This window comes from Lynx canadensis, chromosome E2 (genome assembly GCF_007474595.2).
Source record: "Lynx canadensis isolate LIC74 chromosome E2, mLynCan4.pri.v2, whole genome shotgun sequence".
NCBI lineage: Eukaryota > Metazoa > Chordata > Mammalia > Carnivora > Felidae > Lynx > Lynx canadensis.
In genome coordinates this window covers 41,600,909-41,620,436 of record NC_044317.1, presented here as the reverse complement: position 1 = coordinate 41,620,436, position 19,528 = coordinate 41,600,909, and the positions used below count along the sequence as shown (strand labels likewise).

The window sequence follows — 19,528 nt, the reverse complement described above, 5'->3', positions numbered from 1 at the left end:
AGGCAAGATTGAAACCTACAGCCCTGCTCCCCCACCATTTCCCTTTGGCTGTCTGTGAACGACACGAGAGAACCAGAACCCACCCCCCTCCCTTTATGCAGCTCTCTTACTTGCTCTAATTATGGGCTACGTTTTACAAAAGAGAGTGATTATAAGCGAGCATCAACGGCGGGTGGCCAACAATCACAAGAAAAGCCAGTGCAGCTCAGGAGGCCCGGCCACCAGTCCAAAGGCTCCCCCAGTGGGAGCAAAAGTTCTATTTACAGAAACCGACACCTGCTGAGGACATTACAAAACCTTTGCCATCAAAGACCAGGACTTCCTACTTCCTGAAGAGCCTGCACAATTTAGTGAAGAAAAAGGACAATCACCACTGTACCGCATGTGTCCACGTGACACCTGCCGGTCAACCCACGGGAGTCACAGCAGCAGCAAGGGTGTGCTCCCCGCAGCGGGCAGGGGTCTGACCTCCATCACCGAGGCGTTGTGCGGAACAGAGGCCCCTGCCCGGCAGCGTGCTGGGGCAATGCCCGAAGCAAGGGCAGGCCACACCATGAGCAGAATGTCTTATTTTACAGATGAGGAAACTGAGAGCCAGAGCGTGATCCAAACCTACTCACGGACAGCCTGATGACAGAGTTTACCTATCGTTCCAGAGGTGGCTTATGTACCTGGGACAAACACAAACGCGGACACCTGTGCTTTCTGACGTACACTAAGAATAAAAATCTTGGGGACAGTCACGACAGTCATGTTCTGTCCCTTTCCTTTCCTGCTTCGAGGCACAGCAAAGCCGTGCGTGGGGCTCGCATTCTGTTCCTTTCTAACTCTCCCAGTTGGCGCGGGCATCAGGCTCGGGGCGCCCCCACAGTCAGGTGGTGACAGGACACCTTCCTCCGGGAACCTCGCGACCCTGCAGGCCGCAGCCCCACCCCAGGATGGCATCGTGAATGTCCCGGCTCCTCACACCCAGCTGTCCTGAGGGTCACCTCTAAGGCCCCACAGGTCCTTTCCAGATTCCACTAAAGACAAACCTCTGTCCCATTCGCCCAGGACTCTGCAGCCCAGGTGGTTCTTCAGAAGCAGTAGCTTTTCCTCCAGAAAGCCCTAGGTCCGGCTGGGAGTTGCCGAGGCCACCCCACTTTTACCCTTGGTCTATCCTAGAGCTTCACTCCGAGTTTTGCTGAATCCCAGCTAGCTCATGGCTGAAAGCTCCGTTAAGGCAGTGCTGAGCATGACTTTGTAAGCTGGAAACCTCAATTTCTATGCAGGACACCAGGTTTTTAGCAATGTACCAAACAGGTCTACACGAAAACGCAAACAGACTAGCTCCAGAAAGTACAATTCATCCCTCAAATGCACACCGTGCTCCCCGTCATTCAAGGCGAGTGTTAGGACGGGCTGCGTGTGACCAGTGTGGGATGGATGGCTCAGGAGGAGGCTGGGCCCGAGTGACAGCAGTGCCCTCCCCCCCTCCCCCAGAGCCCCTGCAGCCCATCTCTCGCCAATACCAATCCCAGTGCACAGGATGACACTAGGTCCTAATTTATCCTTGAGTCAAGGACAGGTTGGCCGTGACGGCTTGTCTCCTGAAAGCCCAGCCACACGGTGTGTCCATCTCTGTGTGGTTCCGGCCACCCTTCTGGGTCTGACTCTGCTCATTCACTCTCGCTTCCGTCATCCTCCGATGTCCCGTCACTGCTCTCAGCCACCTCTGCCACCTTCAAGGGCAGGTTTTTACAATTCACAACTATAAGAGATATTATTGAAAACCTTTTAACTACAGGCTGATTAGCAAATCTCCCTTCCCCAGCCCCACCATTATTTTGGCCAATGTAGAAAAAAAAAAAAGTCCCTTAGGTTCTAGAGCGCTATTTTGCAACTTATTTTAATTTTTAAATTTTATTGAAATCCAAGCGTAATAATGGTTTAGAAGTAGAATCTAGCGGGGCTCCTGGGTGGCTCAGTGGGTTCAGAGTCCGACTGTGGCTCAGGTCATGATCTCGCAGCTTGTGAGCTCAAGCCCCGCATTGCTGTCAGCCCCGTGCTGACAGCTCAGAGCCTGGAGCCTGCTTCACATTCTGTGTCTCCCTCTCTCTCTGCCCCTCCCCTGCTCACACTCTCTCTCTCCCTCTCTCAAAAATAAACATACAAAAAAAAAAAGTAGAATCTAGTGATTCATCACGTACATATAACACCCAGTGCTCATCCCAACAAGTGCCCTCCTTAATGCCCATCACCCATTTAACCCATCCCCCCGCCCACCTCCTTCCATTAACCCTCAGTTTGTTCTCTGTATTTGTTTTATGGTTTGCCTCCCTCTCTCTTTTTATCTTATTTTCCCTTCCCTTTCCCTACGTTCATCTGTTTTGTTTCTTAAATTCCACAAGTGAAATCATATATTTGTCTTTCTCTATTTTGCTTAGCATAATACACTCTAGTTCCATCTATGTTATTGCAAATGGCAACATTTCATTCTTCTTGATTGCCAAGTAATACTCCGTTGTATATATATACACCACATCTTTTTACCCATTCATCGGTCAGTGGACATTTGGGCTCTTTCCATAATTTGGCTGTTGTTAATAATGCCGCCATAAATGCTGGGGTGCCTGTGAGCCTTTGAATCGGTATTTTTGTACCCTTTGGGTAAATACCTAGTCGTGCAATTGCTGGGTTGTAGGGTAGTTCTATTTTTAATAACTTATTTCAGATTTTCACTAAACAGTGAAGAACTAGGCAAGAAATGAACAGGTAAAACTGGCCTGCTTATAAATAAATTACTCTCCTGGGAAGATGTGCACAAGTGTTATAAGAAGGTATGCTTATAATTAAGAGCTGATGCTTCCTCAAACCAGAACATTTAGCACCAAGATCGACCACAAGGGGGAAACGAATTCCTAAGGGCTTCCTGTGAACGACTGATTCCCACCAAGGCCTCAGTCCTCAAGCCAGCGGCGTGATCAGGTGCGCCCCGTGGCGTTCAGCACCTGCCCCTCCCCAGGAAGGGGTGCACCCCATCTTACCCTTGGGGAAGGGGCTCTCCTCTTCTTCACGTTCTTCCCAGTGATCGAAATCGAAAGCCACATTAGGATTCTGTTCAACAGAAGAGGTGACGGTAAGTGAGAGAACAGGTGACGCTCGGGGTGCTGAGAGCAGCCGGGGCCAATGTGCACTCACCCTCTGTTTGAGTAAGCTGCCCCAAGGCTCCTTTCTCTCCTTCGCGAGAGTGATGACAGGTTCCTCGTCTGTAATCGTGCATTTGCAGCCGTCTCTTACTATGTTGGCCTGCAGCTCCATATCGGCCACGTAAAATTTCTCTCCCGCCCAGGCACTAGGTTTGCAGAAGGAGAGATCGGTCTTCTCACGTGTTAGAAGTGATTTCTAGTGTCCTTTATAAGACACACATGAACCTACCTGAACACGACTCTATCTCTGAAATATTTACAGTTGTAATCCTTTACATTCCTTATTCTTATCTTCAGTATGACCACGTCGTCTTTTTGGAACCACCTGATTTGTGGGTGGAAGCTAAGAGAGAAGAAAAAGACTTACACACGCATCACTATTTACTCACAAGGCAGGGAGGGAAGACAACTCCCAACGGTGGATGGACATACCTTTGCAGAGGTTCTGTGGTTTTATTAAGAGAAGAGTCTCTCGTGTTTTCAGGTAGAGTTTCTGGGCAGAAGGTCAAATGTTCCAATAAGTTATTTATACGCAACTGTATAATCTACGTACCCATATGTACTTTTCCCACTTCCTGCAACTTTTAGCTGAGAACTGAAGAGCACAAATTCCACAGTAACTCAAGTATCCGCTTGCAAAGAATAATTAGAAAAAATTAAAATGCACAACACTTAGTAGAACTAATAAAAATGGGCTCTGACAAATACTATAAAAAAACAATCAGGGGGCGCCTGGATGGCTCAGTCGGTTAAGGGTCCGACTTCAGCTCAGATCATGATCTCACAGTTTGTGGGTTTGAGCCCCACATTGGGCTCTGCGGTGACAGAGCTCCAGAGCCTGTAGCCTGCTTCAGATTCTGTGTCACCCTATCTCTCTGCCCCTCCCCACTTGTGCTGTCTCTCAAAAATAAGTAAATGTTAAAAAAAATTAAAAAAAAAAAAAAAACAATCAGGAAAGGAAAGTTACTCTGAAAGGAGTGGCATTATTGCTGCAGCCACAGGCTTCTCTGGGGCTACCGTGCCCTGCTGGGACCAAAGATGCCCGCCACATGGGAAGTCATCTGTAGCCAGTATACACGAGGAACCAGTGCTAAACACAACACTTTCTGAAACAATGCCATTTGAACTTCTAAGTCTAAAACACTTGAATCTTCCATCCGAAGACTTGAGCGAGAATGTTCACAGCAGCTTTAATAACAGCCAAAAACCGAAAACAGCCTCAGTGTCTATCAATAGGTAAACAGACAAATTAAGTTGTGGTATATTCGTATCATAGAATACAACTCAGCAGCAAGAAAGTATCACCACTCCTCGTGATAATCTAGATGAATCCCACAGATAGGATGCTGAGTGAGAAAGCCACAGGAGTATACACTCTGTGCTTCTAACTCAGCGAAACTGGTGGTGACAGAAGTCAGGACAATGGTTCCTGGGAAGGGTTTCAGGTGAGGAAGAGCCATGAGGGAGATTCCTGGGCTTCTGGAAATGTTCGACAGCTTCATCTGGGTGCGGTCAATGGACGTATACACACATGAAGTAATTCTGATGAGCTGTGTACTTTATTGGATGAACGTTATTATACCTCAATTAACAAAAAGGAAAAAGTTATTAAAAAAACGTTGGGGGGGCTCCTGGGTGGCTCTTTTGGTTGAGTGTCAGACTGTTGGTTTCAGCTCAGGTCATGACGCCAGGCTCATGGGATGGAGCCCGGCACTGGGCTTTGCACTGAGCGTGAAGCCTGCTTAAGATTCTCTCTCTCCCCCTGCCCCTGTCCTCAGCTCATGCTCTCTTTAAAAAAAAAAAAAAAAAAAAAAAAAAAAGTCTCCCGTTTGAAAAATAAAACCACTGGAGGTTGAACTGTGAAAAATAGGAATTTAGATAACAGCAGTTTATGTCACCTTCTATATAATTCATCTAAAAGTGGATAGCCTCAACGTTGTGAAATTTCCAAGCTTTCATGATTTTAAGTCAGCCATGTTTTAAATCACCAACCATGCTTTTGGCTTTCTGGCTTTGTCTTGGAGTCAGCACCTCCTCCCGAGCCCCTGTCCTCTTGCCGCGCGCTCTGCAGACAAGCAGCATCTTCTGCTGAAGAAGGCGCCCTGGACGGAGGAGGTGAAGGTCAGCTCCGGGACGGAAAGAGAGCAGACTCTAGCCCTCTCCAGGATCCCCCCAGCAAGAGGAGGAAGACAGGCGGCAAATGACTGTGAGGTGCCTACTGCCACAAGTCAGACCTGCACACAGCTTAGGGCCCCTTTCCGGATGGAGGGCGGGGCCGCCAGGTCTGCTCCCTGCTGCCCACCTTGCAGCGAGCACAGAGCAGGCGATCCACAGAGACTGTCAGATAAATGCAGTAACTCATTCACCAAAGGAGTTAAAAGGGCAGGAAGTAAAAGCCATCTCTGCTCCCTGCCCTAGTCCCTCAGCCCCTTCTCCTCCCGGAGACATCCCCTTACCAGTGTGGGTCTCTGTTTAGAAATATTCTTTGCATAAATAAGCAAATATTGCCATCTGTATCTAAAACACACACACACACACACACACACACACACACACCATTTAATGATACGGGATCCTATTAAATTCACTCTTCTGCCCATTATCCAATTAACTAGAGATAGATTACTCCATATCGGTACAATTTAAAATTAAAACATTTTTAAGTTGTTTACATTTTTTGAGCAGGTAACCACATTCATGCAGTTCAATATTTTGAAATAAATAAAAAGCTCTACAGTGAAAAATCTCTTTCATCCCTGTTCCCCAGCCATCCCGCTGCCTTCCTCATGGGTGACAACGTAATTCATTTTTTATGCATTGTTTTAGAGAGAATCCCAGCCTAAAGGAGCAAACCATACTAAACTATACAAACACGTGTGCACACACACACATCCATGGTGTGGGGAGTGTGCATGTGTCTCTCCAAGGGGACTTCTGGTTGACGCACATGAAGCCTGTGAATGGCACCCCCCAAATGGTGAACGCACATCCGTGTTCCAACCAGCCAGGCAGGGACCCCTCCTCAGGCCTCGTCCCCCGCACCGTGCAGCACCAGGCCCTCCATCACCCACCCTAATGCCACCGGGGCTCTCCTCTCCTTCACCAGACCCTCACCTGCTGGGGCTCCGTCCCTCCTCATCACACACTTTCCCGGTTGTGACTCTCCTTTAATACCAGCAGACTAGTCTTCCCAGCTGCTTTCCTGAGCTCTAGGCTTTTGCTTTTGATAACCCTTAAGCTTAACATGTCCCAAACCAACTCAGTATCTCCCCCTCCAGAGCTAGATGCTCTCTGGGAAGCACCCTGGAACTGTCCGCCATGCCAATACCCTCCCACCCCCAGGGCTCAGAACTACAGAACCACACTCCCTATGACTGTCAAGCCCTATGGCTTCCAGATCTTTTACATCCCCAAGATCTGTCCTCTTTCCCAACCTGCTGTAAGAATGGCGCCATTCGGCTCCTGAAATGGAGTCTCTCCTGGGCAGGTCCATCTGTAGAACCTAGTTCGCGGTCCTCTGCACTTCCGCCTTACGTGTGTGGTCACAGGTGTGCAAGACTCCTGCACAACCACACAATCAGAGTACAGAGGGCCAAGCGGAGAACAGAGCTGGGGCTCAGGAGTTGCTGTGTTTCACAGAAGTGATCAAGCCTCGCTTTCATTAAATCTGCTAAACTCTAATGCGGTGTCTGTTTTTAGAAGAATATCTTATAAGCAAGCATGGAGCATTTTTTGCTTCCTGAAAGTGTATAGAAACTGACATGTATCCTGATCTCAGGGCACCCAATCCGTTAAGATAAAAACTACCAACCTCAGACGGTGAAGTATTTTAACCTTTGCCATGTTCTTTCAAATTCTCCTGCATTCATCAGTCAGCAGGAGTCCTCCCAGGTCACCGGCAGCCCCACGGCCGCCCCCATGGCCAGCTTCCTGTGCTCACTCCTCGGGCCTGCTGGCAGCATCTGGCAGGCTCACGGCTCCTGCTCTGAGACACCTCCCGCACCTGCCGTCTGGGTGTTCGCCCTCCCAGGCCTCCTCCTACCCTGCTGCTGCTCCTTCTCAGGCTCCATTCCGGTGTCCCCATAGGCCCCGCCTCTCAACACTGGGCCCCAGGGCTCAGCGCTCGCTCCTTCGGGCTCTCAGTACCCAGGACCTGTCAACAAGGCTCCGTGAGGCCACACACTGACTACAAATATATCCAGAAAGCAGCCACTTCTCACCACCTCCACACAGCCACCCTCGCCCAAGCCAGTGTCACCCTGTCCTGAACTCCCAGCACAGCCTTCGTCCCTCACCCCAGCCTATCCTCAACACCGGTGCCAAGGATCTTTTGATTAAATCATCCCTCTGCTCAAAACCTTCTCATGGCTCTGCCTCCTTAGAGCGGGAGCCTCGTCTTTGAAACTGGCCACAAGATCACGTCCCAGGACTGCTCAGCACCTACGGTCCCCCACCCTGCCGCATTTCTGCTCTAGTCGCTGCACCTTCCTCCCTGTTCCCAGAATCACGGGATGATGGAGCCCTCTCTATGCCCTCAGGAGGACTGTCCTGACCAGTGCCTGGGCCACTGCTCACCCTCCTCAGCCCACAGCCACCCTAACTTCCTTTCAGTGCTCATTTGCTGCCTCTCACCTGTCACCATCGATGTATCTCTGGAACCTGCTTATAGTCTGTCTCGCTCTATTAAAACACAAGATGGCCCTTCATCTGTTCGCTGTATCCCCAGTAGACAATAAAAACTTATGGAATGAATTTTAAAGCTTCAAGTGGCCCAATGGAAATTCAGTTAAGAGTAATTATCTGTTAATCAGATGAACTGGAAACAAAATCAGACTGAAGAAATATTCCCGCGCCTTGCCACCAGAAGACATCCAGAACAAAATGGTGGGCAAGGAAGCGCCAGCTTCCCATCTCCCCACAGAAGCCCTGAAAGCACCACCAGGTGCTGTTGGAACCAACTTTCCAGGAGCTAACACCCAAAGGTTGACAGCAACAAAGCAAACGCCCGATGAAGAAAAAGCCAGCTTCAAAACCGGAGGAAAGGCCTTTGGTATTTCAACCAGCCCTTGGCCCACCCGCCACGGTGTGGTGGTCTTGCTTTGGGCAAGCAGCAGCCCGATTCCCATCCCCACCTTAAACCAGAGGTAACAGGGCAGACTTGACTCACAGATTACTGTGTGGTCCACTCTGACCTGTCCGGTGGGGGACCTGAGGGACCAAACTTGGAACACAGACGGAAAATGGCGGGCACTGCTCAGAAAAGGAGACCACAAGCCCAGAGACGCTGAGGGGAAGGGATCAGGGACCCAGCAGACCACAGGCCACCTAAGGCCCAGAGGAGAAGCTGGGTGACACTAGGAAATCAGGACATTCACAACCAGAGCACTCAGGGGCAGAAAGCCACACGCATACCGAGGCAAGATGCGTGTTCAGAAACGTCCTGAGGAGACCTCAAGCCTTCACCTTGGGCTAATTTCTAGGCAAGGATTTGGAGAAAACGGGAACCTTCGTGCATCGCTGCTGGGAACGTCAAGTGGAGCAGCTGGTGTGGGAAACAGTTCGGCAGTTGAAGAAAATGAACCACGGAATTACCGTATGATCCAGCAATGCCACTTCTGGGTGTATCCCAGAAAGAAGCGAAAGCAGGGACTTCAACAGAGGTTTGTACGGCCATGTTCACAGCAGCACTACTCACAACAGCCAAACGTCCACTGACAGATGAAAGGACAAACAAAATGGGGTCTATCCACACAGTGGAATATTCGTCAGCCTTAAAAAGGGCGGAAATCCGGATACGTGCTGCAATGTGGGTGAGCCCTGGACACTTCACACGGGGTGAGCTGAACCAGACACGAAAGGCCCCACGTTGCATCGTCCCATTGGTACGGGGTGCCCAGAACAGGCCGAGTTAACAGAAAGCAGAATGAAGGTCTCCAGGGGCCGTGGGGGCAGGGATGGGAGTTCGAGTTTCGTGGGGACAGGGTTTCCGTTCGGGGAGATGAAAACGTTCTGGAGGGGGACGGTGGTGGTGGTGATGAGCAGGGAACGTTAACATCAGGCAGGGGTCGATCAGCGACCCTCGACCCTCGACCCTCAGGGAGGCAGGCTGCAGCTGCAAGTGGGAGGCTAAAGAGGCGGTGGGATTTGGGGGGGCGGGGGGGAGGGAAAAAGGTATTCCAGACCCGCCTGGACTAGGTGCCCGGAGGGGAGTCTCACAGACTTTCTGATAAGGTCCCAATAAAAAGCCAGGGACAAAAATCCTCGGTGGCTCCCCAGTCGGGACCCCTCACTTTTGACAGCTTTGTACTTCCCCTCAATAAACTCTATCCCTCTGCTGTCTGTTGTTTGCGAGATCCTTTCTTCCACTGGGAAGCCAGGACCAGAGTCTCTCCCGCCCTCCTGTAACATTCCTGTGAACGTACTTCTGGATGCTTCGAAGAGCACGACAGGTTTTATGTGTATTTCACAACTTAAAAAAAAAAAAAACCTGAGAAATTCTGTTATGCATATTTTAACACAATAAGAAACACATGCAATTTTGGAAATGACTGTTAATTTTTTAGACATAATAACAACATTCTAGTCAAGTTTCTAAAGGCCTTTTGTTACTTCACAGCCTAACCAACACCTGGTATTTTCTTTCCCTCACTTGGGCGGGGGGGGGCGGGTATGAAGTGCTATTATCACACCGTGGCTTTAATCTGCATTTCTGTGAAGACTAGGGAGTTTGGGCACCCTTTCACATATTCATTACTGAGCAATTCATTAGTTAGACGTTGTGAAGTGTCTGCTCAGGTGCTCAGTCTTCTGCCCACTTTTCCACCAGGTGGCTGCAACGTTCTTCCTGATGAGTCCATCCTTCCCCACGGGGGTGCCAGGTACTTTCCCAGTGACTTCCACAGTCTCTCATCCTCTGCCTGTGGAAGTGTAAACTGGGCCTCCCAGTCTGGAACACTACTGGGCAGCAGCTTTAACTCTGCCTCAGCAATTCCAGTTTTTCCTTTCTTTGTGTGTGTGTGTGTGTGTGTGTGTGTGTGTGTGTGTGTGTGAGAGAGAGAGAGAGAGAGAGAGAGAGACAGAGACAGAGACAGAGAGAGAGAGAGAGAGAGAGAGACAGAGAGAAAGACTGAGCCCTACGATAGGCCCTGTGCTGACAATGCGGCAGAACCTGCTTGGGATTCTTTTTCCCTCACTCCCTGTCCCTCCTCCACTCATGCACCTGCTCTCCCTCTCAAAAATTAAAAAAAAAAAAAAAAAAAAAAAAAAAAGCCCTGGGGCAACCTGGGTGGCTCAGTCAGTTAAGCATCCGACTTCAGCTCAGGTCACGATCTCCTGGTTCGTGGGTTTGAGCCCCACGTTGAGCTCTGTGCTGATAATGCAGAGCCTGGATCCTGCTTCAGATTCTGTGTCTCCCTCCCTCTCTCTCTGCCCCTCCCCCAATCACACTCTGTTTCTCTCTCTCAAAAAGTAAATAAACATTAAAAAAAAATTTTTTAAAGCCCATCTGAAAAAAAAAATCAGATTATGTCTCTAATCTTGGTTATAATAAAGACTACACCCTACAATGTCAAGCTTATCTATTTCTTCTGAAAAAAACAGGGAAAGAAAGCCCTACACTAGGAAAAGATGGAAAGCAATTACTGGTCCTTTTATTCATGAAGGAGAGGATGAATAGAAATGAAGGTGGCAACTGCCCTTAAAAAATGGATTTTTAAAAGGCGCACAGGCACAAAAATTAAACTGAAAGAGTACAAAGTAACTCTGTCCTGACGTTAAGAAAGCCAAACAAATGTGAGGGTGAAGTTGTGGGACGTTGATGTTTACCAGACACGCAGACTGTCCCGTTTATGTGGCGGGGTGTGTGGGCTGTGATGGAGTCTCAGAGGCAGGAAGTCAAGGAATTTTGGGTAGAGGAAAGCAACAGTCCCACAAAGTGTCGAAGAATCCAAGTTTGTTTTTTTTTTCAGGTATATTTGCATAAAAGGAAGAGAAGTGAAAACGATGCAACCCGGGCTCATTCACACAACACACACAGATTGCAAAATACCAGCCTCAAGGAGTAACACCTATACATGCACCAAAACACAGGCAGGAGAATGTGTCTTAACCACCACCAGAAGCGGCTCAGAGCGGGGAGATTCCTCCCACCAACAGCAGGCGGGGTGAACAAACTACAGTACATTCACACAATGGAATGTCATGTGGCAGTTAAGATTTTACGACCTACAGCCACATGCACAACATGGATGGATTTCACAAGCTGTGCCCAGCCCAAGAAGCCAGACCAGAGACATACTGCTTGACTCCCTTCGAACAAAGTACAAATCAGGGTAGAGCGATCCATGCTCTTCCAGGTCAGGGTGGCAGCTGCCCTCGGGGAAGGGGCAGGGGGTGGCACGGACTCACGCCCTCTTTCTGATTCAGGCTTGGCTTCTGTGTTCAGAAAGCCCACCAAACTACACTTACGGTGTATATACTGTTCTGTGTGTGTGCAGTCAGGAAAAAAGATAACAAAAGCTGATTTGGCAAGAGATACAGGTAAAACAATATGTCTGGCATCTGTTTTATAATATTCCACCCAAAGCAAAAAAATGGGCATTGGGGTGTGGATAAAATAAGATTCCCAAGTCTGAGAAATTATCGAAGCTGAGCGATAGAAACATGGAGACTCAGTAACCTAGTCAACTTTCAAAAAAAAAAGAAAAAGAGAGAAAGAAAGAAAGAAAAAATCTCGAACACTTGTGAGTTATAGTCCCCAAAAACAGCTCTTCCAAAAGGGAGACAAAAATCCACTTACAAGGGTGCCTGTGCCTCAATCAGCTGAGCATCCGACTCTTGATTTTGGCTCATTGTAATCCCAGGGTTGTGGGATTTGAGCCCTGCGTCGGGCTCCACGCTGAGCTTGGAGCCTGCTTGGGATTCATTCTCTCTCTCTCTCTCTCTCTCTCTCCCCCTCTCCCTCCCTCCCTCCCTCTGCCCTGCTCACACACACACTGTCTCTCAAGTTAAAAAAAAAAAAAAAAAAAAAAAAAGTCCACTTACGGGGCTTGGCTTAAGCTTTCTTCACCGGGTGGTGTTTTAACTCCTTCCTGTAACGTCTTCAGGCATTCCATATGCTCTGAGTTGTCAATGCCCATTCCCATTGACAGAATTTCAGCACGAACGTTATAATCAATGACAGAAGTTTTCAGATTTGACAGTTTTGTAACGTGCACCTTGAATCAAAGAAAAAGCACATTTGCAGGGATCACACCGTGAACTTTTAAATCAAACATGCTCTCGGTGACCCCGCGATTCACCGTGCAATGTTTGGTGCACATGGGCCTCCCTCTGCCGCATCAGAAGTCACACGTGAGATGCTTCCAGAACCTGCCCCCACACTGCAGAAGTATGGTGAGGTCTGGGGTTGGGAGGCCCAAAACTGAATCCTGGAGTAAAACCCCCAGTTGAGACCAATCTATAATGCAAGGACCACACACACAACTCTTACTTTCTAACTTTCTAACTTAATTACTTGAGTATTTTCACCTCTCCTAACAAGGAGGACCCCAAGGCTCGGAGACTTTGGCGCCCAGAGAGGGGCTACGCCAAGGCCCTAAGTCCCATGTTCTGGAAAGTTTCCTCCACTGGGTTTTCTCCTGCGACCAAAATACTCTCATCAATTTTAATGTGGATAGAATATGAAGTTCTGCAACATCCTGATTCCTGCTGACGGGAGGTGCAGACCCAGGACCGCGCGGTCCTTTCATGGCAGGGGAAGCAGCGGGAGCACTTTCCGAAGTGAACACCGAGAACACATTCCCACCTGGGAATGGCGCAGGCGCCTCTTTCCACTCGACTGGGGGCTGAGCTGGGCTGGGTGGAGAAGGAAGCAGGTGTGGGGGTCTGTCTCCCCTCCACCGAGCCACGGACAGCGCTATACTTCGGAGCTGCGGGAGCAGACGCCAGGTGGGTTTTCTGTTTTAGCTTCTTCATTTTCTCAGCTATAGTTTTCAAAATCAGTTAATCAAGTTTCCATATTTTTTCTTCTCCATTAAACAACCAGAATATTGACTATTACAGAAACTGAAGACCCCAAATCTTCATTTACCTAAACTGGCAACCTCTACCTTCTCTAGTGAAAATCATTTTCTCTTCTGAACCCCTAAATCTTACACCCAAGCTTCTTGTTGTAAGTGTTAAGGCTTTTCCAGTCTCATAAAAATAACTTCTAGTGGAACAATTCTTAAGAACTGGATTCCTTTAAATCTTATCATCATACTAATTTAAGTCCAATGGAGCAAAACTTCAAATTGAAAAGCAGGGTTCTCAGGGTAGGAGTTCTTGTTCATGGACAGAAGCCAAGTGCTCCCACACAGGACCTAACACGTAAATATTAGTGCTCAATAAATATTTGCTGAAGGAATGAGGCAGAAACTGTAACCATAATTCAACCTACCTTTCAAAAAAACATTTTTTTTACATGTTTATTTATTTTTGAGAGAAACAGCAAATGGGGGATGGGGAGGGGGGACACAGAATCTGAAGCAGGCTCCAGGCTCTGAACGGTCAGCACAGAGCCCAACGCGGGGCTCAAACTCACTAACCGTGAGATCATGACCTGAGCCCAAGTCGGACACTCAACCGAATGAGCCACCCGGGCGCCCCGAAACCTATTTTTGAAAGCCCAAGAATCCTTGACATGACCGATCCCACGTGGGGCCACCACCACCAGTGGAGACAGAGGACTGTGAAACTGACTTAATAGTGTACAACCAAACCTTGAAAAAGTGGAACAGAATTATAAATATCAGAGACTGTCACATGGAGCAAGGAGAGTTCAAAACGCCTGTCTCCATCATGAGTGCTGGGTTATAGTGTAAAGGATTCTCTTATACAAGAAATCTACAACCAAATTCATGACCCAAATAATATGTAAAAAACCAACTCTCCCTGGGGCGCCTGGGTGGCGCAGTCGGTTAAGCGTCTGACTTCAGCCAGGTCACGATCTCGCGGTCCGTGAGTTCGAGCCCCGCGTCGGGCTCTGGGCTGATGGCTCAGAGCCTGGAGCCTGCTTCTGATTCTGTGTCTCCCTCTCTCTCTGCCCCTCCCCCGTTCATGCTCTGTCTCTCTCTGTCTTAGAAATAAATAAACGTTGGAAAAAAAAATTAAAAAAAAAAAAAAAAAAAAAACCAACTCTCCCTAACACAGAGATCCCCCAAAACCTCCATTTATTCGAGGCAAACAATTATTCAAGCCACAAATTAGAATAATATGAATAATTTCAGGGGCCCATTCAAACACAGATTTCTTTAAAGAAAAACACACACTCACCATTGGGTCGACCCACACTGTGTTTCCTAAAGCCAGTATCACTTTCGCATCATGCAATTTCCCAATGATTTTATGATGAATGTACCTAGTGATCTGAAAAAGTAAAAGAGGTAACTTATCCGAACCTTTAAGAAAATCTCTTATCCCGTTTATGCTGTGTACTTTTGCAAAAACCTGTTCCGTGTATTTCCTTGTGCCTTCCCACCTCCCCGTGAGGGGGGTCACAGAGGCCATGGTGCCCCTCTGTGGACAAGGGTACTGAGCCGTGGGGCTCGGTGAGGACAGCGCACACGGCACTTCTGGACTCCCAAGCTGCATGTTTCCCACTGTGGCCAAGTATCCTCTCTCCTCTGTGAACAAGTCTTCAAAGTATGGATGCCCATTTCTTTGGAAGCTCAATGAGAACGAAGCGCCCTGGAATTGAGGGGCCCCGGGCTTCCATGTACCCTTTCGCAGGCACGTGGCTGTTTTTCCCTCACGCAAGCCCACAGCAGACCAGACGTGCCTGAGTACTCTCTCAGGCACATTTTACCCCCGAGAAAGCCCACCCGCCTTGGACAGCCAGGTGAGCCCACGTGGGATCAGTCTTCCGTGCACCTTCACCTTCAGTGCCTCATCCGGTCTGCGAGGTGACATGCTAGCTATTCCTCCTGAGGAGCCCAGAGGAAATGTCCCTTCCAGACTCTCTCTCCTTGACCATCGTCCCAACCGCAGGGGAGCTACCCCGCCTGGCCAGAGAATATCCATCACCCGGGCCCCCGGGGGCCCCACCCCCGTCTGCCAGCGGCATTCGCCTGGTGCTTACACTGTTTCTTCTCGAGCTGACAGCCAATTTATTGCATAGCAATGCATATTTTATGCCAATTCCAAGACCGTGAGCGCTAATGATGACGACGGTGCCAGGCAATTCTCTGGGGCTTGGGAGCTGGCTCTGGGACGGCAGCTGTCAGCGCATTCCCGCACCAGCAGGGACCCAAGCAACTGCTGCGTTAACTGGCCAGGACCAGGACGCATTCTGCCTACACTCAAATAAACCTCCATTCTGTGTATATTCTCAAAGTCAACAGGACATAAAAAGCCAAAATAACTTACCTTTGGGTTCCATTCAACTTCGTTGTCAGCGGGTTTCACTCTGCAAACAATGAACTCCACTGCCTGCGGGGGCAGAGCGTGGAAATTTTCTGGGAGAGGCAGCAATTGGTGTCTCGTGACGAGTCCAGTCCGGCCTTCGTCTATAAACTTGACGAGGACGCTGTCCGGGCCCCAGCTGTCTGCTTTTTGGCTCATCTCCAACACCTCAACCCTGGAGAACAACAGTGGCTTCAGTTTGACACAGAGATCCCAAAGGAACACAATCTTTGCCTCAACCTAGTCATTACATCCAAAACGTATAAAAAGACCCTAACTGCACAGTTTTATTCCAAACTAGAAATAAAAATTAACTGGCGCTGTCACGAGCACTCAGAATGGCTTAATTCAAGTACGTAGAAGAATAAAAACTGGGTAGTACCGTTGAATGGAGTAAATCCCCTTATCTGACAACACAACGAAAATCAACACAGTAAGGTGAACTTCCGAAGGTTCTCATTCTAGGCTCCACCGAGCGGAGTCTGGACTGCCAACCACGGGCGTGAGCAGGTCCCTGAGGCAGACTGCCGGTGTCGGAACACCGGCTGTGCCATTTACTAAGCTGAGGTCACATAATCTAGGTGACCTCGCCGGGGCTCAACTTGCTCATCTGTAAGATGGGACCCACTTTACAGCTTTACAGGAATGATGTAAGTGTGCCTGTAGGGGGCACAGAGCGACGGCTCAGGAACCGGTGTGTGAGTGATACGCTGTCCTCCACGCTCTGTGCTCAGGAGCCCAGGGCTGGATAAGTCACAGGCACGGCGCCGTGCCAGGCAGCTGCGGGGGGACGCGATGCTGCCACCACCCTCCCGGCCGGCAGCCAGGCTGCGTACGTGCACACTGGGTCACATGGACACGGGTCAAAACAGGGATTCGAAACCACTGGGACAAATGCTTCCCAACTTTTAGAGACGAAATAAATAGACCTTTACCTGTGAAAAAGTGTTTTTTCTGCTAATCCATATAATCCAAATTTTTCCACCTTTTCAACAGCTGTGTTATTGCTGTTACCCTTAAAATACTCGTTCATTTCAGCATTAAGGGTTGCATAAAGATCCACGTGCTTATCAACTATACGCCCAAAGTAATGCGTTGCATTCAAAATATAAAAGGGTATTATCTGGGGGAACAAAAAGAAACAGCAAACATATCTAGAAAACAAACTCAATCTAAGCCAAAAAGGCACCTGCCGAAATCAGCACGTGACCAAAGGGCCCAAAGCAGGCCAGCAGGGACGGAAATGCAAACGAGGAAACAGGCCAACAAACAACAGGAAACCTTAGCGGACTCACAAATAAGTGTGGTTTCACTTTAAACCCTACGGGAAGACTTTGTTAGCCTCGTTACTTTAAAGCTTCATTGTAAATTGTAAGTGTTCCTTTGCTTACTTAACTGCACTTTGTTGTTCTTAAATAGCATCCCTGGGTCTGGACCTCTTTCTGAGCTGTGTTCCCGTAACAGGCAGTACCGAATCGAGGGCCTATGGTGTATGAGGCGCTAGGGATACGAGACGAGCCATGTCCTAGAGGGACCCCCAGCAACCCACGGGCTGACAGATGTGCCGGCACACGAGCAGAAAGACAGCTCTGCACAGGCAAGTGTATGCAGGGTGGGCAGTGCACGAGGAGCAACGCCGGGGAGCACGTATGTTAGCAAAAGCATGGAGAAGACGGTCTAGACACGTAGCAAAACGTCCACGTGAAGGTGGGGAGTCACGAGCTACTGGCAGCAGGCACCAGGACAGAACAGTTACCGGCAGAGAAGGTACTGCTCACTGGGAGGCAGGGGCAGGCAAGGAGGGGCAGGGTCACCCCTCACGATCAATGTCATGGGGCTGGCAGCCCACGGCCCTCCTCTGTGGCGCCCCCAGGCTCCACTGCTGGACATTCTCCCCCTCTCGTTGCCAACAAGCCCTGTCCTGTGCCACGAACATTTCCATGTTAACTCTGCTGGGGGGATTCGCTGGTTCCTCTCCCCGGAACAATCCTCCCCAGATCTTCCCGTGGCCGGATCCTTCTCATTCGGCTCTCAGTGTAGCTGACCCCTCGGAGTCCCTCCCTGCCCACAGTTTCCACAGGCCCCTTGTCCTCCAGCACGTGTACCCAGAATACCCCCTGGGACTCTGCTGCATTTCACCTTCTCCACAGCACGTGTCACCATCTTTCTGACTCACCTGTCCACTGCAGACCCTCCCAACAGGAGGACAGGTAGCATGTCTGTCACGGGTCCCGAGCCAGCCATTCTGCAGCACCGTGGAGGAAGCTGCCTGAATAAACGCTCAGTGCTTACTCAGGCCCGCCGCCATCCCAGGCAGGGAGCCCGGCATCCCTTCCTGCATGACAGATGGCCTCTGCCAGGGAAGCCTTCTCCCCCACCATCCAGAGGCCCACTGCATGATGGCAGACAGTGACCACACGGTGGTACGGACAATATGCCCGCTATGACGTTCCGAGAGCTAAGCAGGACATAATATAGACACCAACGACAAATCTTTTAAAATATGCACAACGAGGGGCACAAAGAGCGGCTCATTTGGTTAAGCGTCCAACTTCGGCTCAGGCCATGATCTCACGGTTCACAAATTTGAGCCCCGTATTCAGGCTCTGTGCTGACAGCTCGGAGCCTGGAGCCTGCTTCAGATTCTGTGTCTCCCTCTCTCTCTGCTCCTCCCCTGCTCGTACTCTGTCTCTCTCCAAAATAAATATTTTAAAAAATTAAGAAGAAATAAAGGATGCACAAAGAAAAATGACAAACTAAATGTACTAAGATGCTAATGATGATTGTTTTAAGGTGACAGGAGTAAAGGGGAGAGTTTCTTTTCCCCCATATTTCCCAGTTTAGGAGCCTCTGTGTTAAGCCTCACAGACCTCAGCACACACAGTGAACAAAATCCAGGCCCCAGATGTGGCAGTCTGTGGTTATCACCTTTGCATGGCATTAGCACATCTGAAGACACATTAAGTTGGCAGAATAGAGGGGGCAAAAAGAAGCTTGTGGACCAAAGGAGGCCTCCAGAAAGGGTGACCAGCTCATCCTGGTTTGTCTGGGGCCTTTCTGCTTTCAGCACTAAACATCGCATGTGCCCAGAAAATCCCTGGTCCTGGGCACACCGGAAGGGTCCCTTCTAGTCACACCCCTGCCTGTTTTGACTCCACTCTCACCAACAGTCCTGCACATAACTAATTCACTTTGTTACAGTTGCAGGATACAAGGTAAGGACACACAAATCAACTGCATTTCTAAATAATCAGAAAATGAAGTTTAAAGAAAAATAACATTAATGTCCAAAAACATGACCTATGAGGGATAAAGTTACCAAAATACAAGATCAGCCTACCGAAAATTATAACACGTTGCTTAGAGAAATTAAAGATGACCTAGATAAATGGAGTGATAGCTATACCATGTAAATGGACAAGATGACTCAGTATTGTTAAGATACTTATTGTCAATTCTTCCCATATTAATCTATAGACTCAATGCAATGCCCTTTGAAATCCCATCAGGCTTCTAAGTAGAAACTAGCAAGCTGCTTTAAAATTTTTCAATGTCAGAAGGATATTAAAGACGACAGGCAAGTTGGGAAGACCTCCCTACCAGTCTCCAGGATTATTTATAAAGCTACAGTAGTCAAACCAATGTGGCACCTTACAAGGGTACACAAACAGACCAAAGAATAGAAGAAAAAATTCATAATTCACAAATATGGTCTCCTAATTTATGTCAAAGGTACTAGTGTAATTTAAGGGGAAACGAAGGTCTTTATGATAAATGATGCTAGTGCAACCATTTATCTATAAGGGAAAAATTTGCCCCTTATCCATACCCCCCCACACACACACATTAATTTGAGATGGATCACAGACCTAAATGTAATACCAAAAAACTTCTAGAAT

The 19,528-nt window shown here is 48.7% G+C and overlaps 1 protein-coding gene across 1 annotated transcript in view; it reads right to left on the bottom strand.

Moving 5' to 3' along the window:
* Positions 1-777: 777 nt before the first annotated feature.
* TDRD12 (tudor domain containing 12) overlaps positions 778-19,528 on the bottom strand; it is a 71,222-nt gene continuing 52,471 nt past the window's right edge. Inside the window, exons 23-32 of the mRNA XM_030299204.1 lie at positions 16,565-16,752; positions 15,594-15,804; positions 14,502-14,594; positions 12,231-12,403; positions 5,181-5,290; positions 3,621-3,681; positions 3,418-3,531; positions 3,181-3,334; positions 3,027-3,096; positions 778-1,750 (exon numbers count right to left, since the gene is read on the bottom strand). Coding sequence (XP_030155064.1) covers positions 1,659-1,750; positions 3,027-3,096; positions 3,181-3,334; positions 3,418-3,531; positions 3,621-3,681; positions 5,181-5,290; positions 12,231-12,403; positions 14,502-14,594; positions 15,594-15,804; positions 16,565-16,752 — 1,266 coding nt within the window. The 3' untranslated portion in view covers positions 778-1,658. The remainder of the gene's footprint in view (positions 1,751-3,026; positions 3,097-3,180; positions 3,335-3,417; positions 3,532-3,620; positions 3,682-5,180; positions 5,291-12,230; positions 12,404-14,501; positions 14,595-15,593; positions 15,805-16,564; positions 16,753-19,528) is intronic.